Here is a 17,309-nt window from a genome sequence, read left to right on the forward strand (position 1 = left end):
CACACAAGCATTAGTAGTATCTTGTATATAATTGATAATAATAAAATAATAAAACATTACTAAATCTTTAGTAAAGATGGCATCAAAAAAATCTAGAAGAATGCGAAAACAGTGTATTACAATCTCAAAAATAGTAAGAGGTTGATAATGAAGAATGCCCAGAAATATCACCTAATTATGTTTCTAGAAACTGCACAACAATTGATTAAAAAATATGTCCAAAAAGTAATAGTCTAACCTCAAGAAAACTAAATTTATTTGAAAAAATAATATTAGGGCAATGCTAGAGAGCTCGAGTGTTTGAAGGATGAAATGTCAATGAAACCCCTCTCTATTCCTGAGGTAAAAGTTTTAAACTTTGAAAATGAAGTTGAAAATTATGAAAATCTAAATAAAAAATTAAGTAGAGTGCTTGGTGTATTTAATGATGCTAGTTTGGGTGATCATTTGGGTGTCAATGTAGATATAGTACTTGATATCTCTAAAAGTGCTCCACCAAGGATATCAAGGATCGCTAGTAAGGAGTGTATGATTCTAGTGAGTTATATATATATATATATATAAGACATACTAAGACATACTAAAACATATTTTTGTACCCTTATAGTTACAAGTCTAATGTTGCAAATTTATACACAATCTTTAAATGATAGCACTTTACCAATATATTCATGTTATTAGAGGTTAATGTTTAGTTAGCTATTGTCATCACCCAATCTAAATTTCATTGTTATGTATTAGCAATTTGAATTACTACACTAACTATAATCCCACATGATTTTGTTTCCCCTAATCTTTGACTTAACATATTTGTCAGTTTAGTTATTGTCCACAATAACATTGGTTTAATTATGTGTTTCACACATTTTTTTCTCCATACCCTTTTACTGATTACTTTACCTTCTTATAAGCTCATCCTTTCCTATTGTTTGTCTTGTACGAAAAAGGGTAATAATGGAAAATGCAAGCACCAATCTTCAAAACTAAATTGTTCTTCACACGTATTTCTAGCCACATAAAAGAAATATAAAAGCATGAAGTGGTTAAAAGAAGAGCATGAATTTTTTTTTGGAATGAAGTCCATTTTTTTAATCTAATGTATTTTTATCATGTGCAGCTATAGGAAAGAAAACATGGATCATTAAAGGAATGTATCTTTAAGATTTGAAAATTTTTGATTCATCACTTACCAGTAGTTGCAAATCACATGAAGACAGAAATTATTAGAGACATGAAACCTTATAAATTAACATTCAATGTAATTGTAGATTTAGTATTCAAAATAAATTATTGAAGTGACGTATAGTAAAATATATGAAACCTTTTAGTTTAGTATTTGAAAGGCAAAGATATGGTACAAAAATAGAGCAATAAAGATAAGTAAGCAGTATAATCTTAATGACAAAATAAAAGATGTATACTAAATTACGCTATCATTAGAATACAAAATAAACTAAGTCAAGATGATAAGGTATGGAGATGGAACTCTTGTAGGGATCATACATTACATAATATTAAATATCCCTAATAGTAACTATTATAAAGTAAGGATCTTGTATATTGAAGAGAATATAGTGTTCATATGACTGATCAACCAAAAATTACAAAGTTTAGAAGATATCGTATACCTATTAAAACAACTACATCATGAAAATGGATATTGTGAGTTTATATTGAAGAAAGAGACAAAGGATATTTATTTAGTTGTAAGGGAAAAGGATACAAAAACATATTTAACATGATCAAATGAAAACATAACAGTATGAAGGTACCTTCAGGTGATGCATTGTTAAGCATATCAAGCCCAAAAAGGAAATCAACAAAAGATTGAATCATGCCATGAGTGAAGGGAACACTTCAAACTTGAGGATTAGGATGAGTAAAGATAGAATGGAATTGTTTGCAAAATGAGGGATTGTCATTTTGTACACTTTTCTTAGCAATCATTATGTTCCCTCCTTGTCTTAGTCATTCTAAATGTATATTATGCATATGATGCTAATATAAAGGTTAATTTAGATTAGGTTATAATTAAATGTGGTAAATATTATTTATCTCACTATGACTTCTAATTCAAAGAGCCTTTGAATAATTGATACACACATTGAAAGAAAACATCTTTATCAACACCCTAAAAGTAAGAGACATTTCGAGAGTATAGAGTTTCCATGCCACCTTGAATGCTAAATTAAAGAGAAGTAAATCTATTGCAATTTAGATTCACTATTTTAGTCTACTTAGTGTAAAAAATAGTGCATTCTAATACAAATAGGTTTCAAAGGATAGTTTAAATCAACATTAGCAGTTATATCCCTCTTGATGATATTGTTGATCTAGATGGGTAAATTGAGTGTAAGAATCCACTCTTGTCCAACTTAGGACTAACATTATTCTAGATTAACATATTCAAACATGCCATACAACATCCTAGTGACATAGTTGATAATTAAGATAATTAAAATAACTTTAACACAAAAAATCTCTCAAAAATGTGTGTAGAAATTAAGTGATAATGACTCCAACTCTCACTACTTTTAACACACTTTGTTTCCCTCTTGGATGTGATGTGATGCATCCAACTCCACCTTACTTAAACTTCAAGATATGACTATCTCCACTTTCCTATACTATAATATATTTGAAACTTTTTATAACATATACAACAACCATTTCCATTTATCATCGTCCTTGTGAATTCATTTAGAACCTTGGATCACATAGATTCACAATAATTAAAGAGAAGAAAAAAGGAAAAACCTTCAAACCTACTAGTTCATACCATCCTCGAGACAATATATTAAAAATATAGAAAACAACACCTTTGATGATTCTACCACATGTCAGATCCATGGCACTTTTAGCACCTCATTTCCATCCCCATAGAGATTCAACTTTGCTCCAGTGGATCATAGTCTACCTTAGAAGTTGAATCTACAAAGTTTAAGTAAGGTGGAGTTGGATGCATTACATCACATCCAAGAGGGAAACAAAGTGTGTTAAAATTAGCGAGAGTTGGAGTCATTATCATTTAATTTCTACACACATTTTTGAGAGATATTTTGTGTTAAAGTTATTTTAATTATCCTAATTATCTTAGTTACATATATTTTTAGGCATTTCATGTGTTAATTAGCTTTTTTGGGTATGAATTTAATAGGGATGTGACATTTCAGTGTTGTTGAACAAGACAACAAATGAGTGGGTGACTCTACTAAATGTATCATTGCGAGTGATGAAATTCACAATATTTAATGACATAAAAGAAAGAGTGGAAGCAACTTGTAGTGGAATTGTGTCCTACACAAACATCTTAGCTTTGGCTGCTTGTGACTCTATCAACAAGGTCTTGAAATTTTTAATTCCAACCATAGTTTTCATCTTATTGATCAAGTTTTCTAGATTTTTGAAGGGTTTTTTTGTAACAAAATTTTAGGGTTTATTTTGAAGGATAGAGGAACATTTTATCCATCACCTCTAGTAAGGAGAGACAACCGTAGGTTCACAAATTTAAGAATTGTTCTTGACAATTTACTTGTGCCTAGTTTGAACTCAACTAGACTTATGAGCATCTCGTCTCTCAAAAATTTGACGTTCATAGATCTAATGGATCTTTCAGGTAAACATGTATATATTTTTTATTATTGATCTTATCAATAGGCATTCCCATTGATTTTTTTTCTTACAATATTTTATTTTTAGGTGGACACACAATGAGCAGAGCGAGCTGCTTGTTGTTTGAAAATAGACTACACAACAACACTACTAGTGAAAAGAAACAAGAGCCAACTCTTGACCAAAATTTTCTAATAAAAAAAACTCATAGCATGATAAATTTAGACCCCTGATTAAGAAGAATGCAAATTAGTTATCTCAAGTTGTTCAAAATAGACTTACCTTCAATGGCACTGTAAAACTCTTTGTCAAGCCTCCCTCCCACATGCCTATACTTTGCCACATGAACAAATGAAGTTTCACTTTTTTCTTTTGTTTATATCCCTAATAATGTCAAAATTTAGATGCTAAACTTAATTGTCATTGAAATTTTGATGCTATTGGGATCATTTTAAAAAAATGAATTTGACAAGCCAGATTGGCTTGACATTGAAAATGACCCCCAAATGCACTAGTGGATGCATTAAAGATCCTCTCCCTAAAAATAATAATTCAAATATTTCACAAACATGAGCCTAGACCATTTGGTGGTAGGATTGGAATAAAAGTTTCAAATCCTCTTAGCTCCTAAAGCTCAGCTTCGTTTCTCCAAGTCCTGATCCTTTGGAAAAGAGAACTTGTTCCACAAAAGAAGTTTTTTTTTTTTTTTTTCCTTATCTCCAAGATTATTATTCCATAGAAAGCACCTAAGAACTTATTTCATATGTGAAAAAAATCATTGGAGCATTTAATAAACACATTAAATAATTTGGGACAACACTTAAAATAGATTTTATCAAAGAAATATTGTTAGACAGGGTTAGCCATTTTTTTATTCCATGACAAGATTCCAATAGAAATAAAGGACACAACTCCATACAAAAAAATATTTTTCATTGAGCTAGCAAAAAGGGGACACCTAAATACATACATGTTGTAGACACCTAAGTTTGATTAGAAATCTTAATTGAATTTAGTCATATTACTTGCATTGAATTGATTGCACAAAATGCATTATCTAATTGATCAATATTAGCCTTCTTGCTAAACTATTTTAATTAATCAACTATAGTCCAATCAATCTAAATGGTAATACATAATAGTTGAACCCCCCTTCTATTAATTGGAACAAACACCTTTATTTGTTCAAATTAATTCATCAATCCTTTATTCTTCTATTTATGAATTAAAAATAATACATGTAATTCAATTTGAGCACATGGATCCCACATTACCTAACCCATGGTTTTAGCATAACCTAACCTATTCACACATACTTAACTCACTTAAGTAGTTAATTACCTTTGAATAACTAGTTGACCTTCCTCTTATTCTCTCCTGCAACATTTATTTTTCTAATCCTCCCACTTGCCCACTAATCCTAGCGTAATTACCCACTAACAATTGGAATCTTAATCTAAGGATTAAGAAATTCTAAACCAATCCCAAGTCATCCTCTTGTCACATCCTCTCTGATCCCTATCACATGCATTAAAGTCTTTCTTAATTGCACTTACACATCTCTTACACAACCCTTACATCCTCTTACACACTTGTCCCCCATCCACACTTCCCAAAATAGTCATTATTCTCAAGGTTTGGCATTGGGAATTTAAGACAAGATGTGCCTTTATAATGAATCTTTGCGAACCCCCATGCCCTCTCTAACATCTTCCCTTGTAACACTTATCACAAGACAGTGAGTTTGAGGAAACACAATCCATATCTTCTCCTTCAAATGCATCCTAGCCCTCCATTTCTCCTCACCTTTGCCTATAAATTGAAGCCTTTCCCATTCATAAACCATCCACAATCTTATGCAAAGTTATAATGCCCACTAGAGAGTTAAAACAATCTATCATAGTCTTGTAATGTGAAATTTCCTCCAAACCTTCGAAGCTTGAGAAACATATATTGAGCACACATCTCTTTGTTTGGAAAAATCTACAGAACAAAGAGAGCTTATTTGGGTTAAGAGGTTTACATTCTCTTCTAAAGGCTTGTTGGTATTTAGGTTCTCTTTTTGTCTAATCATATGTGTGGTTTTGATCTTGTTCTTTGAGTGCTTTCATTGCTATTGTATTCCAGTAAACACATTTTTATTGCACACAATTTTATTCTCCCTTAGATAATACATTATCCTCTCCTACATGCTCTTGTGGTCATTGGTGCAAGAGACAAATAAATGTGATTGATCAAACCTTTTAAGTATTAAAACTGACATGTTTAGAGAACATATTTCCCCTTTAGAGAATGGCCTCAAACCAATAAATACATCGACCAATATATAAACAAGACACTAAGTAGACTCTTGTCTTATCCTACCAAGTTTGAGTGATGCATGTTGATGATAGTTTGGATTGAATGAAGTATCCCCAAGCAACAAACATGGTCAACTAGGCTCTTAAGTGAGTCACACATGTACAAACTAATTTGAGGGATGCCATGAATCTTACTAAAAATCCTTAAGTGGAAGCCACTCTTTTAGCCTTAGTATATTGTTTATACTGGAAGAAGATTGTGTTTTCCTCTGAAGCTACTCAATAAATGTGTATCCCTATTTTTGAGTTATGTCTTTCATAATTTCTCACTGAAAGTCAGGCACACCCTCACAAAGGGACCCCAACCCCTATTTACCCTTACCTTTAATGCCCTATTACATGAACAATTTGTTGTTCATCTTGCATCAACTCACCTCTTAGATTGAGAGGGACACAATACATAAGATCCAAATACTCCAAGATTGGATTCATCCACGTAACCCTATAAATAGTGCATTGATAATAATTTGACAAAGTAAAACCTAAATGACTTGAAGAATTTATTGAACATACACAAAGGAAGAGTTTTACAAAAATAAAATCTATGTCAGTCCAAACATAGTCCAAGAATAATCCAACTCTCTAAAATTTTATCATCTTAGTTCCATAATTACATCCTTACTATCATCTGAAATTTTTTATTTTATTATCATAATTAGCATCATCCATTAGGTCCCTTTCTTCTCATATCCTAGGCTAGCAAAGTCCTCTTTAGTCCTACCTCATTGCCTTTCCATTTTCCTATCTTGAGCATGTTGACTTTAAGTCATGTTTGTTATTAGTGGCACATACTTATTCAGACAGATAGTATCTACTAAGCTTATTGTATAATTAATAGTATTAAACAAGTATTTTAGGATTTACTAAGTTCTATAGTTTCTATCAAGTTCAAGGAACAATATGTAGTTTGAGTTGAGCAATTTCTATCAAGTTGGTGATTAGAAGTGTAAACCAAGCATCTCAGTGTATGCCAAGTTCCTCAGTGCAAACCAAGCTCATCAATGCTTACCAAGTTCACGGTTATAGTGATGTGAATCTAGTGTTGACTAAGCCACTCAATGTTAACCAAGTGATTCAGTTTATACCAAGCTCATTGTGATAGTGTTGATCAAGCTATGTAGTGTGAACCAAGTGATTCAGTTTATATGTCAAGCTTCATAGTATTCACCAAGTCATCAGTGCAGACTGAGTTGAGACTACATGGAAGTGACCAGTATGGTCTAAGCTTCTATGTCTACTGAATGCATGAGGATGCCAACCATTAATAATAGATGTCGACTATCAAAACCTCACCAAGCTAATCTTCAAAACTTGAGTTCTTGTAGTTGAGCCGACTTTGTGTATTTTTTGTAAACTTGTCTTGTAGCCAACTTTGTTAAATTGTAATTTGGATTGGTATATATGTAATGTATCGTATCGCATATAATATATAGTATGGAAGTAATGCAATAAGAAAATAAGAACAAAGAGTGTGACGTATAAAGGCTACAATAGTATAGCTATCATCCCACAAATTTTTATTCTATTATCATAATTACCATCATCCATTAGGTCCCTTTGTTCTCATATCCTAGGCTAGCAAAGTCCTCTTTAGTCCTGCCTCATTGCCTTTCCATTTTCCTATCTTGAGCATGTTGACTTTACAGTCATGTTTGTTATTAGTGACACATACTTATTTAGATAGATATTATCTACCAAGCTTATTGTATAGTTAATAGTATTAAACAAGTATTTCAAGATTTATCAATTTCTATAGTAGCTACCAAGTTCAAGGAACAGTATTCAGTTTGCACCAAGTAGTTTCTACCAAGTTGGTGATTAGTAGTGTAAATCGAGCATCTCAATGTATGCCAAGTTCCTTAGTGCAAACCAAGTTCATCAGTGCTTACCAAGTTCGCAATTACAGTGATGTGAATCTAGTATTGACCAAGCCACTCAGTGTTAACCAAGTGATTTAGTTTATACCAAGCTCGTTGTGATAGCGTTGATCAAGCTATGTTGTGTGAATCAAGTGATTCAGTTTATATGTCGAGTTTCACAGTTTTTATCGAGTCATCAGTGCAAACCGAGTTTAGCCTACTTAGAAGTGATCAATATGGACCAAGCTTCTACATCTACCAAATTCATGACGATGCCAAGCATTAACAATAGATGTCGATTATCAAAAGCTCATTGAGCTATTCTTTAGAACTTGAGTTCTTGCAGTTGAGCTGACTTTGTGTATTTTGTGGCAAACTTGTATTGTAGCTAACTTTGTATATTTTGTGTAAACTTGTATTGTAATCAACTTTGTTGAATTGTAATTTGGATTGGTATATATGTAATGTATTGTATCACATATAATATATAGTATGGAAGTAATGTAATAAGTAGAGAAGAACATAGAGTGCGAAGTACAAAGGCTACAATTGTATAAGGAGTAGCAAAGATTTATCTATCATAGCAAGGTGATCATTACACTCAAAGAAATCTCATTCAACAAACCAAGTTGTAGATTAGAGATCAACCAATGTTTCATCCTAATAAGTGGATCAGTTAAATCCTTTCACAAAGTAGACTTAACTGTCTTTTGTAAATCTCTTTACTGAGTGAATACTTCATTGTATATTTATAAATCCTTTTGCAAGGTGGACCAACTTTATATTGCAATACTAAAGCTTGTGGATATCATCCCCACCCTAGTTTTACTCTCTTTGGAAGGTTTCTAGGTCACCATATTATGTGTCAAAAATGTTATGAATGTTTTGATGCTTTCAATTTTTCATGCATACAATTAGATCATAATATACAAGAAGGATTAATTGTTAATAAAGGATTAAGTTTTATAGTTTACTAATTCACCCCTCCCCTCTCAATAACTTAGCCTATCACATATATTTCCAACAATTGGTATCAGAGCATTGTGATTCTTAGGAAAGAAGTGTAATAACTTGAGCAAAGATTAGAGGCTATGGAGGTATTCAGACTTGATAAGGCTATTGACAATGAGAAGCTAGATTTGGAATTGGCTATTGGACAACTCAAGAAAGCAAAGGAACAACTCTCTCAATCCCTAAAAATAAGAAAAGATCTTGCAATCTAGATGAATGAAAAACTCTACAATGAAGAAAGAATTGAAGACATTCATTTAGACAATTCAAATGAAGCCAATGAAGCAATCAAAGAACTATTAGAGAAAAATGGTAACCTTCAAGAAGAAGTAAGAAAACTGAGAAGAGATCAAGAAATTTAGTTAGTAAGATTGTGTGAAGTCATGGAAGAGAAAAACAAGACAAAAGAAGAGATAGAAGGAAAGAATAATGAAATTCAACACATATCCCTTTAGCAGGCATACTTCATTAATCAACTCACCAATGCAAATGAAAGATTGCTAAATAACATAAACACTGAAAAGCAAATTAATGAGAGGATGCCAAAATCTCAAGTAGACATGGATCAATTGAATGAGAAAATCCATTATAGACAAAAGGGAAAGGTAGGAATTGGATATATAGAAGAAGGTGAATCATCCAAGCAAGGAGCTCGAAAGAATTAGAGACCTACTTGCAGTCACTGTGGTAAGATAGGCCATACATTGAACAAATGTTGGAGCAATGGGAAAGCTAAATTCAATGGAAAATGTTAAGATTGCAATCAGCATGGTCATAAAGCTAATGAATGCAAAGAAAACTTAAATTTGAAGGCAAATATCACAAATGCAAGAAGCATGGGCACAAATCTGTAGAATGCAAAATTGAGATATTGAACCCAGCAGAATAGATTGTAAAAGCTATATTTGGTTGGGACTATAATACTTGGTGTAGATATCATTACTATGGAGAATTTGGACACATTGGAATGAATTGTGTAAAACATCACATGAGGAAAAAAGACACTACTAGAAGATGTTTCATTTGTATAGAACTTGGTCATCTTGCCAACAACTATATGAATACTGGAAGAATTGAAAATGAAAAGAAAGCTAAGGCTGATAACATTAGAAAGTAGATGAGATAGCAATGGATTTCAAAATCTTTTGAGAATCCAAGTCTGAGCAATAATAATCATGTCACTCAAGAATTGGGTGACTCAAGCATTTCCACTTGATCTCTCGCAAGGAGAGCTAGAACTAGGATTCTGAAGAAGACAACTTACATTAGTTCTGGTAAGTAGAATGAAAGATCCATATCAACATTCAAGATGCAAAGGGATCATCGAACATTTAAGGAGGTGCTAGTCTTCACCGAGAAAATTCAGGTTATAGACCCTACTGAGCATAGTCAAGAGTTACTAAGATTGTTGTGTGGACATCAAGTCATGGATGACTCTATCGAGCATTTAATTCAAGCTGAGTGGAAGATAGTCTATCATCAACAAAATGATCGTACCAGACATTTATGATAATTGGAAGGAAAATTTTGATAAAAAGGGTAAAATTGAATTCATTTCTCACCATACATTGTCGAGAGCTATTTGTGCAGAGCGTTCTTAGTGCATCTAAGCGATCTGTGCAAACTACTATTAAATTTTATTTGTGTTCTCTCAAACCCCTACCAAGAAAAATGGCATCCACAAGTAGAAAATCAAAGAAAGGATCTGATATGTTGTTTCGAGGCATGGAATGGAAGGCACTATACTTCAAGCTGAGTTTGACTGTCGCAAAAACCCTAGATCCGAGCAAAGCATAATCTCAAATTCCATCAAAGGTACTATTGATAAATGATATTTGTTCACATTTTTGGTGTGTTATTCAAGATATTGGAACTTTGGAAATGGATGAAGCCCTAGAGAAGCTATGTGTGAATGGTGTACTAAAACTAGAACATCAACACCTTGAAGCCAAAGGTTTGACTCATATTCTGCACATGCCATGAGATTTTCATATCAAACAGATAAGATTTATCCTCAGCCATGTGCACAATGGTTAGTTGTGGTTAGATCAACCTATTGTGATAACCAAGAAGATGATCCATAGGATCACTGGTCTTCCAATGTTGGCAAAAGCTAAAATGACCAAAACCCTAAGTCAGTTCAAGTTAGAAAAGAAAACCCTTGTCAAGTGGGATGGAAGGGGAATTAAGATTAGTTGTGTTATGGACATGGAATTGAAGTTCGAGATACATGTCATCATGCACAAAATATACAACTCAAGTAGACTCAATAGCGTATCATGTGAAGCAGTGGATCTCACATACAAAGTGGTCAAAAATAACTTGTCACTCGACCTTGCCGACTTGATTCTAAATCAGTTCAACAAAAATATGGAGAGTATAAGAACTTCAAAGAACAATCCTTGTAAGTTTGGTTCACTCTTAACTTGTCTATTTTTCTATGTGCAAAAGTTTTTCCCTTCTAAAGGTACCATTGTATGGAGGAAGGATGTACCTATTATTTATCAGATCAATAAATATATAGCTAAAATGGGAGAAAACTATACTAGTATTATAGATAACTACTTTGATGCATTTAAGGACAAGATGAATAACCGATTCAGGATACCAAAGAAACTTCTTGATGATTAGAAAGATGATATTTGTTTTATGGTTGACTATGATAAAGTATACATTCAAGCAATTAGATCGAGAAAATGTATGGGTCAAGCCTCTAGGTTATGAGGTTAACATTGATGAAACTAGGGACATTATTGAAGCACTGTTAAATGAGCCTATTGACCCTAAAGCTACATACTTTGGCACCTATGATGAAGCAAAGGCAATAATAGAACTTGAAATAAAACTCCCTCAGGCAGTCAACAAAGGAAAGAAGAGAATTGCAAAATTGAAAACTAGCTCCACTCTTCTATTGACTAAAGGGAAAGGAGATGACATTAAGGATGACGAAGCAGAAGATGCAGAAAAGTTAAAAGAAGTAGAGCCTATAAAGTAGAAAGGTAAGGTTATCATAACCAAACCTGCCAAACCATCTACTGTTGTGTTCACAAGGAGGGCATCTAGGAAGAAACAAGGTGGTGATGTAATCTTCAAAAAGCCACCATCCTCTTTCCAAGAAAAGTTGAAAGAAATTGACATTGGAGTTGGTATGGCAAACTTCAAAGCATTAAGTTATGAAACCAAAACTGCAGAGGAGCAGAAGCAAATTGAAGACATGGTTATGTCTAAGCTAGGAAAATGGAAATATTCTCTAGATCAACTTACTCAACAAATTCCAAATGAGCTAAGGGAAAAGATAAAGCCAAGATGGGAGCATGCAAGGCAAACTGCTAAAGACATATGAGCAGACCCTGAGGCAACTCATGCCAGTGACAAGGAAGTAAAAGAATCCTTAAAGAAGAATGAGGAAAAGCTTACTTTGAAGTTTAACACTTGTCTAATTTTGATCAATAACATTGAACATGTAGTGAAAAATGCTACCAACACATGGAAAAACATCTATAATCTTCATAAGAAGAGTGATTTTGTTGTTAATGTCAATGACAAGGAAGATGATGGTGGACATGAAAATGATGAGGAAATTGTATGATGAAGAAGTGACACATGATGATAACATAGATGATGAGGAACAAGAATAGGGATAGGAAGCTATCAAGGAAGGTTTACCTGAAGTTTAGAACATAGAGGAGACCGACCTAGAGAAAATTGCAGTAGCAGTCATAGCCTCACTTCATCATTCTTTGAGCAAAGCATTTAAAACATCAAGCCCATAGAAAGCTACAACAAGATTGATTGTGTCAAACATTGTAAGTAAGAGCACTCAATCAATTTTTGCACTTGTTTAGCTTAGTACTTCATTGATAGAAGTGACAAGCACTTCATCTACCAAGAAGTCAACACTTCCTCCCTCATCAATTTTGATTACACAAGGTATTTTGTCAATAAATACAATATCTACTATTTCAGCCAAACCTACTATTTCTACCATTGTTTCCATTCCTAGCATGCAAATAATAAGTACAAAGACAATTGAGATAAAACCTCAACCGAGTACAAATTTTTTTAGTAAAGGCAAAGAGAAAGAAGAGGAAAATGATCTTGATGAGGAGATTGTTATTCTGAATTGGGACATCTCCAATCTTAATCCTAATCAAATGCATATATTTGGAGAGCTACTTCAGAAGAAAGCTAAGAAACAGAGGCTTAGAGAAGAAAGAAAGAAAGAACTTCAAGTAATTGAAGATGCAAAGAATATTCTAGTAGAGGAACTCAACACGGATGTTGACACTTCTCAACCAATTTTTGATTAGTTAATAGAGGTAGTCCAGAAATTCAATGAAGATTTAAATGGTTAGGAGAAATTGTTGTAGAGAGCAGAGAAAAAAAATGAGAATAAAGTTTTGGAGCTAATTGCACAAAAGATTGCAATCCATCAAATAGATCTATCTACTATTCTAAGCTCATTAAAGACCTCTTGCAACAATGTGAGTTCATTATTCAGTAAACTTTGTGATACTTTAATTTTCACCAAGGAAATCAAAGATAAACTTTCAAAGATTGATGAAGATCTAAAGGCAAGTGCACAATAGTTGCAACTTGACCTGAGTTATAGTTTTGCCCATTACACGAAGATTAGATTTTTAACTGATATGCAGGTAGAATTGCTAAGAGAAGAAGCTAGAATAAGAGCCACATTGGTAAACATATAGGGCATGATTCTCCTAAACATGGATGCATTCCAGAAACATATTGCACATGCTAAAACCCTCATCCATGATAACAACTTCTCAATCGTAGATCACATGATAGAACTTTCAGTAGAAGTTCAAGTTGCATTGTACACATGCAAGGTGTTGCAAGAAAATTGGGACGAGACAATGACATTGATTCTAAAGGTGCATTCAAAATTCTTGTCACATTTTTGCATTATTGTATAGTATAAAGCATACAACTTTGGCATTAATGTAAAAAAGGGGGAGAAGATGTATATTGTAAAGAGGAGAAGATATAATATAAGATATAATATACATAAAGGGGGAGAAAATATATATCTCAGATGTGAAAAGATGTAAAGTATAGTGTATATACATGTATGGGGAAGCATTATCATATCATATATGTATAGATACTCAGAGAAACATCTCTTACAAAAGAAATTTTGAAAAATCCCAAAAAAAAAGAGTACTCTATTGAGTTGGAGACATAGATGATGAATAAAAGGTGTTCTTGAACTTTTTAAATTTAGTTTTGATTGATAAGTGTTTTTGTCACTAATGCCAAAGGGGGAGATTGTTGACTTTATAGTCATGTTTCTTATTAGTGACAAACACTTATTCAAACAGATAGTATCTACCAAGCTTATTGTATAGTTAACAATGTTAACCAAGTATTTCAAGCTTTACTGAATTCTACAGTTGCTACTGAGTTCAAGGAACAATAATCAATTTGTGCTGATCAGTTTTTACCAAGTTGGTGATCAACAATGTAAACCGAGCATCTTAGTATATGCTGAGTTCCTTAGTGCAAACCAAGTTCATTAGTGCTTACTGAGTTAGAGTTACAATGATGTGAATCCAGTGTTGACTGAGCCACTCAGTGTTAACCAAGTGATTCAATTTATACCGAGCTTGTTGTGATAGCATTGACTGAGCTATGCAGTGTGAATCAAGTGATTCAATTTATATGCTGATTTTCATAGTATTCACTGAATCATCATTGTAGATTGAGTGCAGACTACTTGGAAGTGATCAATATGATCCAAGCTTCTACATCTACTGAATGCATGATAATGTTGAGCATTGACAGTCGATGTTGAGTTTTAGAACCTCACCAAGCTAGTTTTCAAAACCCAAGTTCTTGCAGTTGAGCCAACTTTGTGTATTTTGTGTAAACTTGTATTGTAGCCGACTTTGTTGAATTGTAATTTGGATTGGTATATATTTAATGTATTGTATCACATCCAATATATAGTATGGAAGTAATGTAATAACCAAAGAAGAAAAAAGAATTGAAGTACAAAGGCTACAACAGTATAAGGAGCAACACAAGTTTATCTATCACAACAAGGTGATCATTACACTCAAAGGAATCTCATTCAACAAACCAAGTTGTAGATCAGAGATTAGCCACCATTTCATCCTAATAGGTAGATCAGTTAAATCCTTTTACAAGGTAGACTTAACAATGTTTTGTAAATCTCTTTACTGAATACATCATTATATGTTTGTAAATCCTTTTGTAAGGTGAGCCTAGCAGTCCTTATTGCTCCTAATAAGGCAGATCATTATAAGTGATCATTGTAAGCCTTAACATGCCAACTTTATACTGCAGTACTAATGCTTGTGGGTATCATCCCCACCCCAGTTTTACTTTCTATTTGGAAGGTTTTTGGGTCACTATATTGCGTGTCAAAAGTGTTATGAATGTTTTTATGCTTTTAGTTTTTCATGCATACAATTAGATCATAATATACAAGAAGGATTAGTTGCTAATAAAGGATTAAGTTTTATAGGTTGCTGATTCACCCCTCCCCTCTCAATAACTTAGCCTATCACATATATTTCCAACAGAGCGTAATCCAAATCCTAGTATGAGCTTATTGCTCATCTTAATATGAGCTTTAGTTTCTTGTCCGTCTTCATCCTCCATCACTATCCAACTTATAAAAAAATTATGTTGTCACATTTATTTTATGATGAGTTTGGTTATCCTACCTTTTTCTTTCAGTTTATCCCATTCTAATGATGATGACATTCTTGTTGATCATAGTGAGTTATAGATAACCTTAGCAAGCTTTCTCTAAATATCTTCATAAATCTAATCATTCCTCCAAAATACCCCATCATGTCTCTATGCATACCCACTGCACTCCTTATCATAATCATGTGCTTGACAAGGGAAACCCATTATTGCATTTATCCACACCTCCTTCCTGTATTGCACCCACATAGTCCAATCACATGAAATTCATACCTCAATCTTCTCTCATTGTCATATCCCAATCTCCATATTTCCACAATAGGCATACCACCTACATCTCTAATCCAAATCTATCATCTCATTACTCTACAACCCATTTATAATCAATAAACCTAGTCCTTAAATTCCTCCAATCTAACGAAGTAATTCCCACGTGATTGTTAATCCACCTTCTACTTAATATCTTCTTCATCTTCTCTCAATCCACCATCTTTTATTCCCTCATCTATTACCAAAATTCCCTTAAACAATCAACCTACATCCTTCTATCCACTTCATATGGTATATCCCAATTCGTCACTACTCCCCCATCCGTTATCCATTTCAATTCACAAGTGACCTCCATGCCTACTTATGCAAGCTATCTAATCATTCCAACTTTCACAGTTGTTTCTACGCCATCATCCATCCAACCAAGTTCACAAACCACTATCACATCTTCATACATGTACTATCTTAGCTCTCCACAATCTACATATGCCAATCCTCCAATATTCAAGTCTCCAAGAAGTATAACAAGGAAGCCAATAGGAAATCCCACTCCCAAAGTTGATAAGTTATGTCATCTCATTTCATCAAGTGAAGGCACTAGTGATGAGGCCTCTCAACCTCCCACAACCATAAATCCTCTTCCACCTCCCACACCTATCGCTCTTCTTGCATCTACCGATCCTCTTCCATCTCCTACTATCAATAAAACCCTCCCATCCATTGATACATTATCCTCCAATCTCCATATTCTCCTCCTAACATTATCCAAATTCCATATAATGAACTTCATGAGTCCACCGTTCTTCCCTCTGTCCCAATTATAGAATCTCTCATCCTTTTGTCAACTCAATTCCATTCGAAGAACACATAAACTCAACTTTCATAGTAAGCAACATGATAAACATCAATCAAGTCCAAACTTGGAAGTTAAATAAATAGTTTATTATAATTTAGAGAAAGCCTTTAGAATTTAGAGTCTTTTTGAATTATGAATTTAAAGAAATCAAATTAAATACAACTACTTATCTGAGACGGGGAGCACACCATTTTTTCTTTCTCCTCTAACACGAGACTCCACTAGATACTCCATATTCATAAATAATAAAAGCGTTTTGTCTTTTGTTTTTTGTGGACCAGATGTACGTGACTAAGTTCACCGCTGCCAAGCTTTTTGACCCTACGAAGGAAATATCTAGAAAGTGTCGAATTAAAATTTCCATGCGATACTTTACTGTATGGAGACAGTCATTATACTAACAATGGAGGTAAGAAATTCAGTTGTGGAGGACGTGAAAGCATTGGCACCCATTATGCAACATGCGTACACAGAATTCAACCTCTCTGTCGGGATCGATCCTTCCATAGACTTTGAGACAGTAGAAATTTCTGAAGAATGTCTGCGCCGGATTTTCCAGTCTCCAAAAAGCTGTGGAATTACTGCCTTGGACAAGGCCTCAGGCCAACTAATTGGAGCCGCTTTCCTCCACTTCATAGGTCA

General features: G+C 33.5%; 1 protein-coding gene across 4 annotated transcripts in view; it reads left to right on the forward strand.

Moving 5' to 3' along the window:
• The first annotated feature begins 16,946 nt into the window (after positions 1-16,946).
• LOC149551192 (uncharacterized) overlaps positions 16,947-17,309 on the forward strand; it is a 47,337-nt gene continuing 46,974 nt past the window's right edge. Inside the window, exon 1 of one of the 4 annotated variants that reach the window (XM_089786768.1) lies at positions 16,947-17,305. In XM_089786768.1, coding sequence (XP_089642894.1) covers positions 17,047-17,305 — 259 coding nt within the window. In that variant the 5' untranslated portion in view covers positions 16,947-17,046. The remainder of the gene's footprint in view (positions 17,306-17,309) is intronic. The other 3 variants (XR_016352705.1, XR_016352704.1, XM_089786769.1) reach the window with 3 other exon arrangements.

Source organism: Cupressus sempervirens, chromosome 6 (assembly GCF_028749045.1).
Source record: "Cupressus sempervirens isolate cs-2001-9-10 chromosome 6, ASM2874904v1, whole genome shotgun sequence".
Classification (NCBI taxonomy): domain Eukaryota; kingdom Viridiplantae; phylum Streptophyta; class Pinopsida; order Cupressales; family Cupressaceae; genus Cupressus; species Cupressus sempervirens.